This window comes from Haliotis asinina, chromosome 2 (assembly GCF_037392515.1).
Source record: "Haliotis asinina isolate JCU_RB_2024 chromosome 2, JCU_Hal_asi_v2, whole genome shotgun sequence".
In the NCBI taxonomy this organism is placed as follows: Eukaryota; Metazoa; Mollusca; class Gastropoda; order Lepetellida; family Haliotidae; genus Haliotis; species Haliotis asinina.
This window is the reverse complement of record NC_090281.1, coordinates 18,078,586-18,098,068: the sequence shown is the minus strand read 5'-3', so window position 1 is coordinate 18,098,068 and position 19,483 is coordinate 18,078,586. Positions and strand designations below refer to the sequence as shown.

General features: G+C 41.0%; 1 protein-coding gene across 2 annotated transcripts; it reads left to right on the top strand.

Moving 5' to 3' along the window:
- The first annotated feature begins 405 nt into the window (after nt 1-405).
- Nucleotides 406-18,936, top strand: LOC137272313 (myosin heavy chain, cardiac muscle isoform-like). 2 transcript variants are annotated; one of them, XM_067804678.1, is made up of 4 exons: nt 406-687; nt 13,057-14,253; nt 15,878-16,041; nt 16,972-18,936. In XM_067804678.1, the coding sequence occupies exons 2-4, from the start codon at nt 13,109-13,111 to the stop codon at nt 17,283-17,285; spliced, it is 1,623 nt and encodes a 540-aa protein (XP_067660779.1). In that variant the 5' UTR covers nt 406-687; nt 13,057-13,108; the 3' UTR covers nt 17,286-18,936. The 2 variants fall into 2 exon arrangements, with proteins under 2 accessions (XP_067660779.1, XP_067660780.1); XM_067804679.1 differs by lacking the exon at nt 406-687 and adding an exon at nt 7,786-8,009 and having other exon boundaries at nt 16,972-18,931.
- Nucleotides 18,937-19,483: the final 547 nt, after the last annotated feature.

Here is a 19,483-nt window from a genome sequence, read left to right as displayed (position 1 = left end):
ATGTCACAAATACATGAAATATGCACACATTTTTCTCAACATATTAGGACAATATTTCTAATAATGATTTTTTTTATCATGTTTGTATAATTTCGATTGTGTTTAATAAGATGGAGCCTGATCAAGTGTATGTCTATACATGAATACTGTGTTTACTTTGTTGAAGCACACACTGATTTCTACCTTCATTTCTAGAAGGTGTTGCAACATTATTCTAATAACTCTCTCAGGATGAAAGGGAGCACAGTGGCAGGTTGAAATATCTTTATCTTGGCGTACCTGTATCGGGGGAACGCTTGACCCCCGGTCTATTCAATCATGATTGGAATCTAAATTTATGGGGATAATAAAACAGGACTTTCTAAGACCCAAAGCGACGACGTGGGTATCGCATATACAAAATGCAAACACAAACCGTTATTGAGACCCGTCGGTCGGCTAAAGCGATAGCTATTGATCTGATATACTCAGCTCAGTCAAAAGGCCTGTATAACGACCGTTTACTAAAATCTTAAAGGGTGGAGAGAGGTGTGCTGTGCTGGAGGCGGGTAGATTCGCCGATAAGTAGGGTCAGGTCTGAAAGGAAAGGTGGTATGTGAAGGGGTGGTTCTTTTACCCCGTCTCTCTTAGTTACAGCGTGGTGAATTTGTGTCGGGACCAATACCTATCGACGGACTATGGATACAGGTAAGTTAATTACTTATTTTTCCTTCATATGAGGAACCTTTTTAAGGTGTTGTGAAAGAATTTGATAAGTAACGTGTGAAGGCTTGATAATTACCAAATCGCTGAGGGGAGGAGGTGGTTTGACATCTTTGTACCTATCACTGATTTCACTGAAGATATTTTGAGAAATGATCATGAGAATACACTGTGTCCATTTTCCGCAAGAGTCGTAGGTAACGGTGTAAAAAATCTCCTCAAACAGCGGAATCACGTTAAACTTTAAAAATCAAAATAACCCCAATGAATAGTACATTGACCATTAATTCGAATCTGTGTGTTTGAAAACTGTAAGGGATGAGGCAACTTTTGAAAATATATTTTGTAAACGTCAGACGTGTATCATTTTCACATTCTAAGAATGTGATTCGCATACAACATGCATGTATATACGTGGCGTATAGAACTAATTCAATCAAAGGTTAATGGGGATTTAAAAATGGTTCTAAGTAGTTGTCCTTATACCAGAATGAACTCTTAGGCGCATGCACGTGTGTGTGTGTGTGTGTGTGTGTGTGTGTGTGTGTGTGTGTGTGTGTGTGTGATACTGGACCGGACTTGCGACCGTTTGTCGTATCAACCCCATAATATACCTCGTTCCAGTTTAACTTTAAACTGCAATGGAAACTTGAGGTTAACGAAGAACCAAACATTATATCCCTATAGGAAACAGTATATTGACTGTCCACCGCCAGGCAGGGAAATAACAAGTACCATCTAATGACGGGGTAGGGAATCGAACCACCCTCTCCTGGCAGATCTGCAGGAACTGGACCACGGACCCATGTATAGAAACCACAACACACATGGGAATGTGTATCACTTGGAAGATCTTTGGTCAATCAAAGGCTTTGAGGGAGGCCACGGGTATAAATATAATTATAACTAGTTTGCAACTCATAACGTTATACTGTAGGACTATAAAACAATGGAAGCACGCATTATTCATCAATTCTTGAAAAGCTCAAGGTGAACGAACAATCGTTTAGTTTTAAAATTGACTTTTAAGTTTTATTCAACACAATAACTTTGATATTAGGTCCGATGTTATTGTTAAGTAAGTATAACGCACATCATTAGAAAATTTACAACGTTGGCCTTGCAGTGTCATTTAAATCTGCCATGTAAACCTTATTCAACATAAACCATTATGGTGCCGTAATGATGGTGATGGTGATGGTGATGGTGATGGTGATAGTGATGATGATGACGATACGTCATGAACAGCCGAACATGTTCCTTTTAAACAAAGAAGAATCTCGCAACAGATCCTATTCACTGTTCAAACAGAAAATGAACATTATGACATACATCTGGACAACATTTCACCCTTGTAGGCACAAAAAGCAGAGCCTTTGCTGACAACAGCGGTGTTCGTATTGATTTGTATGATTTCCAATTGATTGATTATCGATTATTCCGGTTATTTGTGTACCGAGCACTCCGCATAGCCCCAAAAGCTAAGCTGGGATATGGAGTGTGTACACAAGACCGGAGTGTGTGCCGAGGACTGTGACAAGCGTATATCCGTGTTGTTACATGTTTCATATTTGCCGCTAGACAACGTCTGTATTATATCTCTTTCAGTCCATGGAAGTCTAGTCTGTCTCACAGTCCCTGAATCATATTATTTCCCTACTGCCTAGTCCTCTCTGAAGTGCTAAAACCATTAATGAAGCAAGTCTAGATTCGCTGTCTGTCAGTCCCTGAATCATATTATTTCCCTACTGCTTAGGCCTCTCTGAATTGCTAGAACCCATAAAGAAGCAAGTCTAGATTCCCTGTCTCACAATCCCTGAATCTCATTATTTCCCCTACTGCCTAGCCCTCTCTGAACTGCCAAAGCCTTAAATGAAGCAAGTCTAGATTAACTGTTACATAGTCCCCCAATCACAATACTTTCCCTACTGCCTAGACCTCTCTGGAGAGTCCTAAATGAAGCAAGTCTACATTTACCCAGGTTTCTCTGGTCTCCGTCTCCTTTTCAGTTTAAATGGGTTTGTTTGTTACTTCAAAAATTATATATATTCGAAACTTTGCGTTAGTCTAATGCAAGGTAGGAACTGACATGCGTGACATGACCAACAAAAATAATCAGAGGACTAGCTTGGATAGCGTATTACAAGCATTGTTATATTGTAGATGCAGCACCTGCTTGCAGTGAGAAAGAATGGTGTTTGAAGCAACAGCGTATTTTCTAAAACTAAGACCATCAACAACAAATATATGCACTCATCTAAACCAAAAGCAATGGCAAATAAACACACACACCCAAAAAAAGAGAAAAAAATAAACTAAACAAACAAACAAAAAACAAAACAACACAACAAAAAACAACCGAAAACAAACATGCGTCAAATACATAAATAAATACATTTCTGTTTTTCAACCTTTCGATTTCATTTTTATATTTTCAATGAACAACCCCGGTAGGTAAAACCACACACCTGTAGACCAGCCCTTCATTGTTCACATAACCACTATACATACCCCCAAACTCCACAGATGTATAAAGTTAAGTAAGAAAAGAAGGTACAACTGAAGCCTCTTGTTCATGCATAAATTGTTTCAAATGAAATTTCCTTTTAAAAACCAGACAATCCAGTGATCAAAAATATGATCATCCAGCTACACACATGGGACACAGTGACATGTGGTAACTACGTAGGCGAGTCTGACAACCCGATCCCCTTTAGTTGGCTTTTACGGCAAGCATAGGTTACGGAGGTTTCATTCTAACCCGGATCTTCAAGGGTCGTTATGGAGGAAAACGTCTTCATTCTGTTCTGCTCTCATATTCCGGTGTAGATCCAGAAGTCTTCGTAGGACAAGGGTCTGTACCAAACCTCGCATCAGAACAGAATGAAGACGTCGTCATCCACAAAGGTGGTATCTTGCCAATACTGTCGGCCACCACCTTCTAGGTCACAGTCTACATTACATGTACATTTCCTGGGTCTGTATAAAAGGAATGAAAAGTGTTTGCATTATCTATCACAAGTACGAAAAGGTCTACGTTCACAATCACGACGTAATATCATGCCATTATTTCTTTTATAGCGTTCACGTTGCCACCAGATTCTGAACACGGGTCGGTCGGTCCGTCCGGAGAAAATACAGACAAAACTATCCAAATCATGCTCTTAATTCTCATTTATTATAATTTTTATTACAAATTCTCGCGTTCTTTGGACTTGTGACAGCGACTGCTCCAAACATTTTAGACAGATAAATATTTTATATGATGTGGTGGTATAAGTTCGAGTCGGCGGTGATAAAATGAAAAAACAAAATTCTCATTTCATCGCCCGAGAGACCCTTCACATTTTATTTCTGAATGAAATACGGAAGTTCGATCGGGCGTTGAGAAACACACAACAAATCTTGCCCTTACATCGATGAAAACAACGTTAAACCTACACGCATAGTAGTCATGAAGTTCATATGCTCCATGAGAATTGTAATACTCGCTGTGGATAACTGTGTAGAATAACAACACGAGCGCTTGATCGTGGTATGTATGAGTCGTGGTATGTTTGAGTTCTCTTTACTGCAGACCAACAAAACGTGCACAATATCTGTGTGTATGATTAATTTTGGTTTATAATTCTATCTATCTATCTATCTATCTATCTATCTATCTATCTATCTATCTATCTCTTGAACAAACAATCACAAACGTTATCAAAACAGTGTTAGGCTGAAAACAGTTTCCACCAGACTACAGATCTAAGATCCGAAATATAACCATAGAAATCCATATCGAATATATCCCCATCGCATTATCAATTATCAATCTGTGTATTGTTTTTTGTGGTTATTCTTGTCATTTTTACCCGCCTTCAAACATTGGTGTATACTGTTTTGAATGTTCTTGTCATGGGGCACATGCTCTTGTACATGAATACAGTGCGTACATGTAACACATTTGCAAAAAAGATTCAAAGTATTTGTGCGATGCATTACAGTACGAGCGATAATTCAGTATATGCATACACACAAAAAACCCATTACTTTGCAGCATTTGAAACACATTTTTCATGTGATGGCAGGGGTTAGAGGTATTGAGATAACTGTCGAACATATAGCGCCAGTCATAGACAACCATGCTTATGTGTTGAAGTCAAATGTTTATGCCTGGGATCCATAAGACTATGGGCTGGATCATGGGGAGTTATTTATCTGTCACTGGACATTTTGTGTGTCACCGTGACCTGAAGTCATGGGTCATTGTGTGTAACCGTGTCCTGAAGTCATGTGTCATTGTGTGTCACCTTGACCTGAAGTCATGTGTCAGTGTGTGTAACCGTGACCCGAAGTTAGGGGTCATTGTGTGTAGACGTTTACTGAAGTCACGGATCATTATGTGCAACTGTGTCCTGAAGTCATGGGTCATTGTGTGCCACTGTCTCCTGAAGTCATTGAACATTTAGTGTCACCGCGTCCTGAAGTCAGGGGTCAGTGTGTGTAACTGTCTCCCAAAGTCTTGTGTCGTTTGTCACAGACATCGGTCAATGTGTGTCACTGTTACCAGTGTCATTTGCCGTGGAAGGTTCCGAAGTCACTGGTCGTTTTGTGTCACTTTTTAAGTAGCAATATTTAGCTATCCTTACGATGTAAGTCTACATGCATTCTATTATACATTCATTTCGAGAGTCCGAGTAAGTTATTAAATACATAATGCTTTACACTGGAAATACATAATTCGTACATGGTAGCTATCGACGTTCACCACACATTACACAAACAACGATACATATTTACTTGTTATCTGTGCCCCTTCTATGTTGTCCGCCTCTGAAGCAACAACAGATCTATCGCCCTTACCATTTCTCAGTAACTGAATGAGTCCTTAATACAGAAACTCGGTGTCCTTTCGTCGATAGCGTCAATGTCAGATCTGCATTTGATCTATTCCGCACACGTTTTATGTTGTGGGGGTGCTGAACCACCACAACGTACAGCATGATTGACTGGAGCATAGAAATGGGGACAATATGTATGTGTAAGTATGGCTTTTTTGAATGAGCGGAAACACAGAAGGGTTTAATAATTAACGTAGGATCGGAAACTGGATATATCAAAGATGGCAGCGATATGCGACGCAATCCCCATGTCTGTGAATCGATTCCCTATGATTATGCCCGGCATCTCTTGGATCCCAATGTCCGTAAGGTGGCCCCTGTCTGGAAGGTCCTGTTCCCACTGACCATGCCTTAAACTCATATTCTTGAGTTATTTCCCTTGTGCTCACTCCATTCTCAGTAACCGTAGATTATCATTTGCACAGGAACAAAATTAGAGGAATGTTAGATTTTTATTGATGGCGCTGTCATTTTGATGGAAAGATTGTAAGCAAATACATAACATTAACTTCTAATTCGATTTAAATTAAGGACACACCTGAAGGACTTTCAGTCATCATTCTGCATTCGGAAACGAAGTTAGTAGTAAGAATAAAAGTGGTTCGACCAGAGAGTTAATGTGTGATTAGCGAGATAACAATAGAGAAGGTCAGTGGTCAAATAGGCTGGAATAAATAATAATCAGATGGAATGCACATTTTGACTGGGATAAAACCCTCGAAGTAGACAGAATGGTAACTCTAGACTTGAACAAAAGCCCCGAAACAGACATAATGGAACATTTTGGCTTGGAAAAAGCCCTCAAACTAGAATGATAAATCTTGGTTTGGATAAAACCCTCGACACAGGATTGTAAATCTACCTTTGGATAAAACCCTCGACAGAGACAGAATGGTACATCTTGGCTTGTATAAAACCTTGGACACAGACAGAATGGAACCCTTAACACTGGCGCATAATGTCGTTAACGCTTGCATACAAACCACTGATGTATCGAAAAATAATCACAAAGCTCCGCCAACCATAATTGCCGATATCCTTGAACACATGCTTAATCGAGCATGATTATAGAAGGGTAATCCATCATTCGGAACGTCATTACCATGCACTGTGGAATGACAGGAAATACGGCAACTTGGCGCCCATTGCCACCTGGTCGCCAACCATTAGGGTGCAGCCGTTAGATTTTCAGGGTGCTATATGGGGCCTAAATGGTGGATAGGACTGATTCGTGTATGGGGAGTATGACTGCTATGTATGTGCTGGATAGGACTGGTTTAGGACTGGTTTGTATATAGTGTATGGCTGGTGCGTATATGGTGGGTATGGTGGGGAGAAACTGGGGAAACTAGATCGGTTTGTGTTTGTTTTGGTAACAAACGAGCGTTTAATACTAGTATATTCCCTTGGAGGTCACCTAATTTTTCAAATATTTAATGTGTGCTTAATGTTATACTTTTAAATGAATATGAATGTATAAGTGTTATATTTTGACACGTGTCTGTAAGAAACCGCCATCTGTTCTTACAAGTTTGGGCATTAGTGTTTATTTCAGTAAATTATGGACTGTATATTTTAGTAGCTTTCACAATCCGTCCTCGAAACTCAAACTTTGATTCCTTATAAGACAACACCCACTCTGAGTCTGTCCTTAGACCATACTATTTTCCTTACTGCCTTCAATACTAAAACACAATTGAAGCAAGTCTACATTTCCTCAGGTTCATGTTTTCCCATCTCATTGGGGCTCGATCCCTTTCAATTTAAATGGGATTATTTGTTTTCTAACACTATACTATATTCATAGTGTAAGCGTAAAACTCCATCTACCCTGTGAACGAGAAAGTTGGAGGTAACTGTAGCTCATTAGAGAACACAATGTAGCGTGACGTTGACGAGACAGGCAGCAGGTAGCTGTCAACCGTGGTGCTGTCGCTGCCGTGACGTGGTATTTGATACCACACCGGTGAACAAAACACAGCAGTCTACTTTCTCCAGGCTTGATTTCCCGCATTGTCTGCATGGGAAACACAGGATATACTCTGTGCTGTTTGATGGGTAGACGGCATGAGACATGTGCTCCACTCAACCAGTACTGGTGGATGGTGTGAGCTGTGAGTACGTTCCCTACAGTCTTTACAGGTTGGAATACCAACTCTCACCTGTATGGAAACACAAATCTGTGGATTACCTTTGTAAACCCCTCGGCGTCGCTTAGCATTTGATAGGAGGTATTTTTGTGTCGTGGAACAGTCAACGCCATTCATTGTCTATTCTGAGAAAAATGACTCAAGGCTTTATTGATGGAAATTTGGTTTGAATACCTTGTCACGCTTTCAACCTTCCTCTGGGTCGTTATACAGTTGGATAGATACACAGATGTGCATGGATCAGCTTAGAATCTCCATAACCTTGGACAAGGTATTTCTGTTGATGTGTTCAAAGGCCATCCTCTATCACTGACCACCGTGAAGATATTATATTTTCAATTGGCGACTCCTGATAGCATTTAAATTGTGATAAAAGACATCGTATAGAACTGGATTAAAGGTAATATCGTGGAAACTATTGGCGTGTCCCGATTGTTTTCCACATCTTGCCTATCGGTGTCAGTACTATATCTAAGTGGGGAACGGTGTCGTTGGAGCTCACAAAGACATCAACCGTATCAGGTAATAACCTTTGTGGCTTAATGCTGCAATGGGAAGTTCCTGTGACCTAATTTATTTCCCTTAGCTGAAGACGCGTTCTCTGAAGTCGCTTTACTGTTGCATGTATGTTTTGAGTTCATACATATTTTGTGTGGGTCATTTTCAGATATCATTTTCAGAGATAAAACAGACTACAAAAATTTCCCATTTCCATTTCACCCCTAATATGAGCACTATTTCAACAGTAACTCGACGGTGGACTCACACATCGTACCCATGTTGGGAGTCGAACCGGGGTCTTCAGCGTGACGAGCTAACGCTTTAACCACTAGACTACCCCTCCGTCCCTGTCCTAATAAGAAACGATTATTGTTTGAAAAAAGGCGGTTATATATTTAATTCTTCCCCCATTATGGGGATTTCTACGTCGAGATTAACTACTCCTAACGCTCTTTCTCTCGTTCGTTGCTCCAATGGGATTTCTGATATTTTTTCAGACACGATTGTTCATAAGCTGCCGTTGGTTGAGTTGCCGAGGGGCGCTTTATTTGTAGAACAGGACATGCCTCGCGAACACCTGCATGGTGTCATCACATTTTCAACGATCTGTTCATATACTTGTCGTCACTTATTCACCTGTTATGTCCAACGGAATCTGTTTGGACAGGTAATCGAGACCCGACATGCTCTTGTGTAAACATTTTATTTTTATAAAGTGTTCATGCAGTTTATATTTGATTAACAGGTGTTCAAGTTTCTATAAACATGAAAGTGTTAACCTCTACAAGTGACCCCTTCTCTAAGATTCCAGAAAATGCATTAACAACGGCACATGTGTCGTGACAATATCGATCTTGCCAATCTTCGCGCGTCAATCAATCATGGCGACACAGATATTAATTGACATGCCAGAGTTGATATTTGACCCCGTTATCTCACCTAGTCAGCCTGTAGTCCCTTACAGACTGAGGTTAGCTACTGTTTGAAGTACACCTGTAGGGGACACGGAGCACCCGTTAACATGCAACCTCGGCGTCTTGTTTTAGTCACGTGATCTCGGTACTTCATAGAAGTCATCTGCATACAGACATATTGATTTTAATGTCCTACTCCAGAATGTCGTTGTGTAATATGTTTTATCATAATGTGTGAAATAGAATGCATGGCGAAACCAGAGGTTCGCATCTCTGTTTGGACAATAATTTAAAAAAATATATATAAATCCAAACTTTTGCAATCATATTTTGTTTCTGTATATGTTGTAATTAGGATATATGTGCATGCTATGATATAAGATATGAAATACACTTTATATTTTATGTAATGCGTAGAATTTTCTAACGTACTCATTTCCTCACCGATTTCGTTCAAATTTGAAATATATCTTCATCATAACACAAAATCATAAAGACATTGTCAATAAGTCTAGATTTTTATTTCTGAAATTGTTGTCCAAACAGAGATTCGATCCCCTATGGACGAAACTAGTACTTTCCGTGTGGTGTTACGAAAGTGCATTGATGTTAATATATTTTTCTTCAATGGCGTGGCTTTGAAATGTGTTTTGGGGAGACTGTTTGTCTCGGGACAGCTAGTTTGCATCCTGCCTCTCGATGAGATCTGTGCTATTTCCTTGCTACTCGATGTGTATCGGCACTCTATGTTGTTTCCTTGCTTTTCGATGTGTATCGGCTCTCTATGTTGTTTTCTTGCCTCTCGATGTGGTTTGGAACTGATGTTGTTTCCTGCGTCTCGATGTGTCTCGGCTCCCTATGTTGTTTTCTTGCCTCTCGATGTGGTTTGGAACTGATGTTGTTTCCTGCGTCTCGATGTGTCTCGGCTCTCTATGTTGTTTTCTTGCCTCTCGATGTGGTTTGGAACTGATGTTGTTTCCTGCGTCTCGATGTGTATCGGCTCTCTATGTTGTTTTCTTGCCTCTCGATGTGGTTTGGAACTGATGTTGTTTCCTTGCTTTTCGATGTGTATCGGCTCTCTATGTTGTTTTCTTGCCTCTCGATGTGGTTTGGAACTGATGTTGTTTCCTGCGTCTCGATGTGTCTCGGCTCTCTATGTTGTTTTCTTGCCTCTCGATGTGGTTTGGAACTGATGTTGTTTCCTGCGTCTCGATGTGTCTCGGCTCTCTATGTTGTTTTCTTGCCTCTCGATGTGGTTTGGAACTGATGTTGTTTCCTGCGTCTCGATGTGTCTCGGCTCTCTATGTTGTTTTCTTGATTCTCGATGTGGTTTGGAACTGATGTTGTTTCCTGCGTCTCGATGTGTCTCGGCTCTCTATGTTGTTTTCTTGCCTCTCGATGTGGTTTGGAACTGATGTTGTTTCCTGCGTCTCGATGTGTCTCGGCTCTCTATGTTGTTTTCTTGCCTCTCGATGTGGTTTGGAACTGATGTTGTTTCCTGCGTCTCGATGTGTCTCGGCATTCTATGATGATTCAACACAAACAATGTAAAATATGTCTGTCTTCATGAACAACGTCATCTGGTATCTGCAGAACTGAGAAATGATATATTCACTTAGATATGAGAACCAACAAAACGGCTGACATACATGACATTGTTTTTTCAATTCTCAATCCTGGATACATCTATCCTGTTCTCCTGGCCTTGGACACATATGCAAAGAGACCGTAGCATTGCCACTGTCGTTAGTCTATTTTAAGTATGGGAGTTACGATAATCTTAGAGCTACGACTGTCGGAAGTCTGCGTTAAAGTATGGGAGTTACGATCGTCTTAGCGCTACGACTGTCGTAAGTCTGTGTTAAAGTATGGGAGTTACGACCATCTTAGAGCTACGACTGTCGTAAGTCTGTGTAAAAGTATGGGAGTTACGATCATCTTAGAGCTACGACTGTCGTATGTCTGTGTTAAAGTATGGGAGTTACGATCATCTTAGAGCTACGACTGTCGTAAGTCTGTGTTAAAGTATGGGAGTTACGATCATCTTAGAGCTACGACTGTCGAAAGTCTGTGTTAAAGTATGGGAGTTACGATCATCTTAGAGCTACGACTGTCGAAAGTCTGTGTTAAAGTATGGGAGTTACGATCATCTTAGAGCTACGACTGTCGTAAGTCTGTGTAAAAGTATGGGAGTTACGATCGTCTTAGCGCTACGACTGTCGTAAGTCTGTGTTAAAGTATGGGAGTTAGGATCGTCTTAGAGCTACGACTGTCGTAAGTCTGTGTTAAAGTATGGGAGTTACGATCGTCTTAGCGCTACGACTGTCGTAAGTCTGCGTTAAAGTATGGGAGTTACGATCGTCTTAGCGCTACGACTGTCGTAAGTCTGCGTTAAAGTATGGGAGTTACGACCATCTTAGAGCTACGACTGTCGTAAGTCTGTGTTAAAGTATGGGAGTTACGATCATCTTAGAGCTACGACTGTCGTATGTCTGTGTTAAAGTATGGGAGTTACGATCATCTTAGAGCTACGACTGTCGTAAGTCTGTGTTAAAGTATGGGAGTTACGATCATCTTAGAGCTACGACTGTCGTAAGTCTGTGTTAAAGTATGGGAGTTACGATCATCTTAGAGCTACGACTGTCGTATGTCTGTGTTAAAGTATGGGAGTTACGATCGTCTTAGAGCTACGACTGTCGTATGTCTGTGTTAAAGTATGGGAGTTACGATCGTCTTAGCGCTACGACTGTCGTAAGTCTGTGTTAAAGTATGGGAGTTACGATCGTCTTAGCGCTACGACTGTCGTAAGTCTGTGTTAAAGTATGGGAGTTACGATCATCTTAGAGCTACGACTGTCGTAAGTCTGTGTTAAAGTATGGGAGTTACGATCGTCTTAGCGCTACGATCGCTTTGTGAAATGAGGCTGTTGTGTCTGTGCTGCCGTTACCGGTACCGATAACTCACCTTATCTAAGAAACTATTTTTAAGGAGTGAGTGAATTGGTAAGAGGGTTAGTGCAGATAATGCTGTGTCTCTTTCTGCAGTGATCCAGTAATACAGACACAATAAATGAACTCTACACAGTGTGCCCATGGGGAAAATCGAACCTGAATCTTCGGTGGGACGAGCGAGGACTTTCACTACTGAACTAACCCATCTCATGTATCTAAGTGTCACACGTTTATATCATGTATATCATATATAAAGTTATGTCTTTCCATATGTAAGAAAACCACCAGGGCCTAGATTTTCTAAGCTCTGTTAGCGCTAAGATAGTCGTAAGTTAATGTCAACGAATGGCTCTTAGCGCTAAGAGTGATTACAGATACAAGAGAGTAGATAGAAGCGGAAAAGAACCCCTTTCCGCATCCATATGAAATCTCTGTTAAAAGCATACTGTGATGTAACTTTATAATGACGTTATTTATAACAGTATGTTTAGGCGTAAATGCACTGTTTTTAAGACATATGCCTAATTCAAAAGTCTACGTTTGTGTTTTTCCCAGTGGGCCTCAGTATGTATTTGTGCACTGAAACAATAAAGTATTTACGTCAAACACTGTTGTTACCAACTATGACGTCAATGAGACGGTGACGTCACAATGTTTCTGTCACCTATGACTCCTGCTATTGTCACTAAACGTAACGTCATACGTATGATGACGACACAGATACTACCGTTGTGCGTCGCCTATGCTCCGGAGAGCCGTTGAGCGGCGAAAGGCCTTATGTTTATAAAGGAGTTTTGGCAAGCACGAATGTCGGAATTCGTCTCGATCGTTTATTTGCTGCTATGTACCTGAAGAAATCACTTGTATGTATATATAAAATACAGGAGGTCAAATGTATTTCTATAAAATATATACGCCCTGCAATATTTATGTCTGCTTATCTTCATTTCAGGCCCCATTGAGATGCAATCTTCGTGACACGCCCAGTCTGACCAGGAACTAGCATGCCCCAACGAGGTCGACAACGGAAGCGGGACATCAAGACACCTCCATCCCGGCAGGCGGAGCACCGCAGGATCAACGACATTATACATGAAGTGAACTATGGCATCCGGAAGTTCAACAGGGAGCACTTTGAGGGGAAGTCCATCGACTATCACGCATGCTCAGAATGCATGGACAAATTACTCGAGGAATGGGAGATGGACAAAGACTCTCTCTCAACATGGAAGGAGTTTGTAGACATCACCAACACAAAGATCATCGACAAGAAAACCAAGAGGAGTCAACAGTTCAAAACCTTACTCCATTTATGTCACCGTGCTAGAGATTTCGAGCTAATGGTTCCGGTCATGCGCAATAAGCTCGTTTCCTGTGTGAATGACCATATGTACAAGTACTGCCTGAGCTTCGAGGAGGATTCAAGGCCACATGAGGTCACACCTATAAAAGACTATGAGGCGGCTATAGCGTCGCACAAGGTGGAGATTGATGAAAAGTTGAACGCCGTGAACCACAGCATCTTGCGGTATGGGGAACTGAAGAGCCCGTTTTACAAGTTCGTATTCGAGGGCCAGGAACATGGGACTTTGATGGAGGACATCACCGCCACGTTCAGTGAGATTTCTGAGATGCTGAAAAAGTGGGTGCAAGATGATGCTTCGTACCCGGAAAAACTCAATCAAGAAATTCAGTTTAATAATTCTTATAAGGAAAAGCTGCAAAATGACATTGCTACTTTGCATGACAAGAAATCACACAATTCTCAGCAAATTGATAAAATGCAACGGTCAAGGGTTAAATTGGAAAAGGAGTATAACATTTATAAACAGGAGAAAATTAAGACAAAACGACGACTGGAGACAGTTGAGTTAAAGATCGAGAGACTTGGTAAAGAGAGGGAAGCAAGTACTGAAAAACTGGAAGAGCAGAAAGGAAAACGAGGGCAAAAAAACTCTCCCCGAGAGAAAAGTGACATTGACCGACAGATTGACAAATGTCAACGTGACCTTGAACTTTTAGATGAACGTGAACGACCAATGAAACGCCAAAGAAGTAGACTGAAAAAGGAGCATAAGGAGGTGTCCGATAGGACGTACGAGTTAAAGGTGGAAGTTGTTACCCTGAGACACAAACAGTTCGAGTTGAGGTGGGTTAAGTATGCTGACATCATTAACAGATGAAACAGTAGTACTAACGTAGGTCAGGGTGTTGCATGAGGTGAGGTGAAGTGCGGTGAGGTAGCGTTTAATGTCACGTTAACAATTTTGCCCTAACACAACCACGTACACTCACGTAATCGCGTGCGCAAGTGTACATTGCTGCCAACGCTAGCGCTAGTCCCATGCAACATCTCGTCGTAGTTTCACTCACACACTGCATACAGACTCCGAGCTAGCCTGTCCTTATTCTATTCTCTTTAATGCCGAGCACCAGACAGGGTACCGATTAGAGCCATCTTTCAATCTGCTCTGGTGTGACGGGGTCAAGGATCGAACCACCGACCTTACTCTCCAAGGTCGGTGAAGGCATGTGTGATACAGCATTCCTCTTGTCACCGTTTCACAGCGTGTAGTTTGTAGTCAGGAAGGAGGAATGTTTTTATCAAGGTATTTGTTAAACAGCGAATTCCATGATTTTCAAGAACCTATATCCCCACACCATAGGGTATCACACATTGACGATAGTGAATCCCTAGGTCAGATTTTGACAAGCTACGGAACAACCCTTGATCCCTGGTCACGATGACATGCAGTCCAAGTCAAAACATTAGGTACAGAACAGTCTACTTTAAATTTCCTGTGCACTGTGTACCGTTCTATTGCCCATCTTAGTGCGATCAGCAGTCCAGAATGTTTTCACTAATTCATTACGCTCCTTCCAATCCTTGCAAAACACGTCGTACAGCGAGCTCTGACAAACGAAACCCGTGGAATCGTGGAAATCTCAAAACGAGTCTACGCGAGAAGACGTTGGTGGTACGGATACGGAATTGATATATCAACCTCATTGTGCGTTACATAACTGCACTGAATAAGAGTAAAAAACACAAAACAGATGTAACCAGTGAGCCAGATGCATTGTGTGTCATTTCACGACCTTATCAAACAGAGGAAATCTGTGATTTCTCAGTTAAGGATATGCTGGATAAAACATAAAAAATGGAAATACAGTGTTTTCAGAGTTAAACATAAAATTCATTTGTAAACCATTTTCTCATGAAACGAGGAATTGGAATTCAGTGAAACCAGAGTTGTTTGTGATGTGTATTTCCACTTTCACTCGAGATAATTCGGATCGGCTGAAATGAGGTCATTGTCTGAATAGCCGGAGCAGTCAAACGGACGCCCTGTCCGATGTTCCATCTCTCTCGGCCAAGCCGCGCTTTCACAAAACGATCTTTGCGCTATTATTAATGAAATCCATAAGATCGTCATCTTAGATTTCGGCTACAATCAACACCCACTTGCACAAAGCGATTGCATGCTGAGATCATTGTAAGTTACTGACCAATTGCCGTCTACAGTGCTATTTTGTAATGAATATGACAGATTTATCAGGAGAGAACGGGTTAAGAGTAGGGTCATTCAAGCCCAGCTTCACGCGCTTCAGAAGACGTCATCTGTTGTTGATGAGGCCTTCTGTTGCATTTAGTCAGACGGCAACCAGGGTCCCAGATTGACTTCCAGGTTATGAGTTAGAATTTAGAAATAATTCAAGGGATGAAAACTACAGCCTTTGAGATGAGATACCTTAAATTCTTTTGGTTACAGGAAAGAGATGGATAACATTGACGTTGAAATCAGTTCAATTCAGGAGAGGATTGCCAGTATAGATCAAAAGACAGACGTCATCAGGAAGATCAGAGACATGAAGCTGTTACCCACGTACCTGAGAAAACGTCACCTTGAAAAGAGGAACGAACCTCTGGTTGAAGGTGAGAAGTCTCTTACACATGCAGATATAGTATAGATACCAGGTGGAGACGATGGCTGGCAGATGCTTCAAGTCACATTCACTAACATTTCAGTAGATCGACGATGTTTAAGTTTGTAACAGTCTGATATTCAGGGTGCCGTTCCACAAAGCATACGAAGTGCTACGACACTCGTAAGTCGCTGGTAAACTATAGAGTTACCACCCCCTTTTCTTGATCGGGGTTTTGAATACTTGTCAAACCGGGCCCTGTTCCTTAAAGCGATCTAACATAGACTTACGACTATGGTAGCATTTAACATTTGAAAACAAACACGTCTACTTGTGGCAACTGTGTCATCTTGAAACTATCACAATACATGCAATGTCTAAGTGTGATAGGTTTGTGGCACGGGGTCCAAGGTCACGATCTACAAACCGTTCGTAACGTTACGAGCTATTGTAACTGTATAGTTGAACATAGGCCGTAACAGTACTAACGTAGCAGTACTAACGTAGCAGTGCTAACGTAGCAGTACTAACGTAGCAGTACTAACGTAGCAGTGCTAACGTAGCAGTACTAACGTAGCAGTGCTAACGTAGCAGTGCTAACGTAGCAGTACTAACGTAGCAGTGCTAACGTAGCAGTACTAACGTAGCAGTACTAACGTAGCAGTACTAACGTAGCAGTGCTAACGTAGCAGTACTAACGTAGCAGTACTAACGCTTTGTAGATCGGGACCCAAGAGCGTGGAAGATCCCTCATAGTAACATTTCTGTATACTGACAAGTATATTGTAATGAGAGTATATATAATATGCATATAAGAGTATATACAACAAACGTGACTACACACCCAGCCATAACGTTTGGCTCGATCACAAGGAAACGTCTAATACTTTACTGGAAAAGATGACTGTTAAATTTCACCATTATATTTATATGTTGCCAGATAAACTTCAAGATGCCTGTCAGTACGTGGCGCATTCAATCGGGGATGACTGGAAGCGGCTTTACGATCGTCTGCCCTTCATTCCGTCACGTGACGGGAGCAGACGTCAGCGTGACGTGGAGATCATGGACCTGATTGCCGCCAAACGTGACAGAACCACTGAGGAGCAGGCACAACAAAGTCTGGAGAAATGGCGTTGGTTTAACAGGCAGGGCGACGTGGGGCAGTTAATAAAAACTCTCAGGAAGATGCATAAGGTAGACATTGCAAGAAAACTGGAGAACAAATTCATGATTGAGAATGTGTATGGTTAGACAATGGAGCCATGTTGTAGTTCAGTCGTGTCATAATCTTATTGCCAGTGAGAAAGAAAAATATAGCCGCAAGCTCATGATTTATCAAGATAGACAGTGACATCCGCACATGAATGGAAAACGCGTGTTCAAGTGATCATCTCATTACGTAAGCAACGACCCATTTATTTCCTGGTTCTTGTACGGATATGTGTCAGTAGACAACATCGACAAGAGTCTGGTGTCCTGTTTCTCAGAGACTAAAAATGTGTTTGTCATTGGCGTAGTATCCTTAATCTTCTGTTCGACAACAAAAGTTTGAAATATTTTTAGTATAGTCGTCCTAAACGCAGTAACGACACGAGATGATGTGGAGATTTGCCTCCTTTATTCGTGGCAGGATCCGCTGAATGAAGGTTGGAATGTCAGATTCGACAAGGTTATCTTCGAAAAAGAACCCATGGGTTTCACCCAGGTGATGATACACGTGAACCACATGTGGCAGTCGGCCATTTTCTGTCAAATATAACTTAACTCACTGAAATCATAATCAGAGCAGCAAAAACAACCTATTAGGAAACACAAACATTGTATTGTTTATGCATGGTACCACGACGATCTTCGGAACTTCAACCCCAGAGTCCAACTCGATTTATACCAAACACGCATGTATTTATGATTCGGCTATATACATGTAGCAGAGCGTGGAGGCATTCCATGTGCAGTGCCATCCTTACATTTCAGTTTGATGATGGTGTTCACCTCTTTAATCAGTAAGTCCGAGGTTCGAATCCCATGTTTAGGCGGCAGTGTATACTCTCCACAGCGCATCGATCATGCTACCAGGCGTAGTTCAGACGCTGCCCGACTTGGGCTTTAGAGAATACTTTAGAGGAACCCTGGTTGCGTTGGCTTGGAGTAAATGATAGATGGGACTCCGCAGGACACGTACAGGGGCTGTTTGACTAAATGACATATTACCATCGGCTGTTGGCCTGATTGTGTAGGAATCGTACACAATTGTTTGACTAAATGGCAAATTACCATCGGCTATTGGCCTGATTATGTAGTAATCATACAAAACGTTTTGACTAACTGACAAAATCACCGTCGGCTATTGGCCGTATTATTTAGAGATCGTACGCAACTGTTTGACTAAATGGCAAATTACTGTACCTTCGGCTTTTGGTCAGATTATGTCGGAAAAGTTCGTATTACTGTTTGACTACATGAAATATTACCTTTATGTAGCAACGGTACACAACTGTTTGATTAATGGCAAATTACCATCGGCTATTGGCTATATTGTATAGCGAAGGTACAGACATGTTTGATAACACGATAAATTACAGTTGGCCATTTCTACTGAAACGGCCTGAGAAACGAACTGACTGTTTATACAGATGATTCACGAGTATTAGTAATTGTTAGTAACGGCTAATGTTTCTATACAGTAAGCGTAGTAGGATTATTCTCAGTGTCTCTTGATTCAAGATAAAGTCATTCACATACTACTTATAGTCACTATATGACAAGGCACCTAGCATCTACAAAGCGAACCTGTGATATTTCCATATGTTTGAAGAACACAATATTGATATGAAACGTTTATTGTTTCTGTTGCTTATTGACAAAATATGTTATGTTGAAATAAATCAGTGAGTGTTTTCAAGCGTTTTTTTATTAATCATACTTGGGTGCCTTCAGTAACTGACCAGGTATGTCATGATAATCGATATTTAGTTTCCATTTAGGAGATAAACATCATGTGTTGGCCAATTTCCGGGTGTTATTGTGTATTTGAAGTACGGGAATGCATTTGGAACCGACGGCGTTTCGGCAGGAAATACGGACTTTAAAAGGGGCTTACAGTCCCGTACACCCTTTCAAAACACCGTGTAACTTATCATACAAATCATTTTCTTTGTTATAAGCAAATGACTGCCATACATTTTGGAACACGTACATACGGACCTGATACAGACATGTATCACTATATATCCAGTAATCAGTCACTTAGTGCCGGGGATTCACATTATTAAGCGACAAATCTAAAAGATTTGTTCTCAGTTAACTGCCAGAAGGAAGTTCACCTGTATCATAAATTGTAACCATGAAATATAAATGACGAATTTTGCTTATGTTTGTGTATATGTTCAAAAAAAAAAAGAAAGTTATTTGGACTTTGTACTTGAAATGATCATGCAAGCACACGTATT

Excerpts from the sequence above, each read along its gene's own strand:
- LOC137272313 (XM_067804678.1), top strand. The coding sequence starts at position 13,109 with ATGCCCCAACGAGGTCGACAACGGAAGCGGGACATCAAGACACCTCCA. Across the intron at positions 14,254-15,877 it reads CACAAACAGTTCGAGTTGAG|GAAAGAGATGGATAACATTG; the intron begins GTGGGTTAAGTA and ends TTTTGGTTACAG. Across the intron at positions 16,042-16,971 it reads GAACGAACCTCTGGTTGAAG|ATAAACTTCAAGATGCCTGT; the intron begins GTGAGAAGTCTC and ends ATATGTTGCCAG.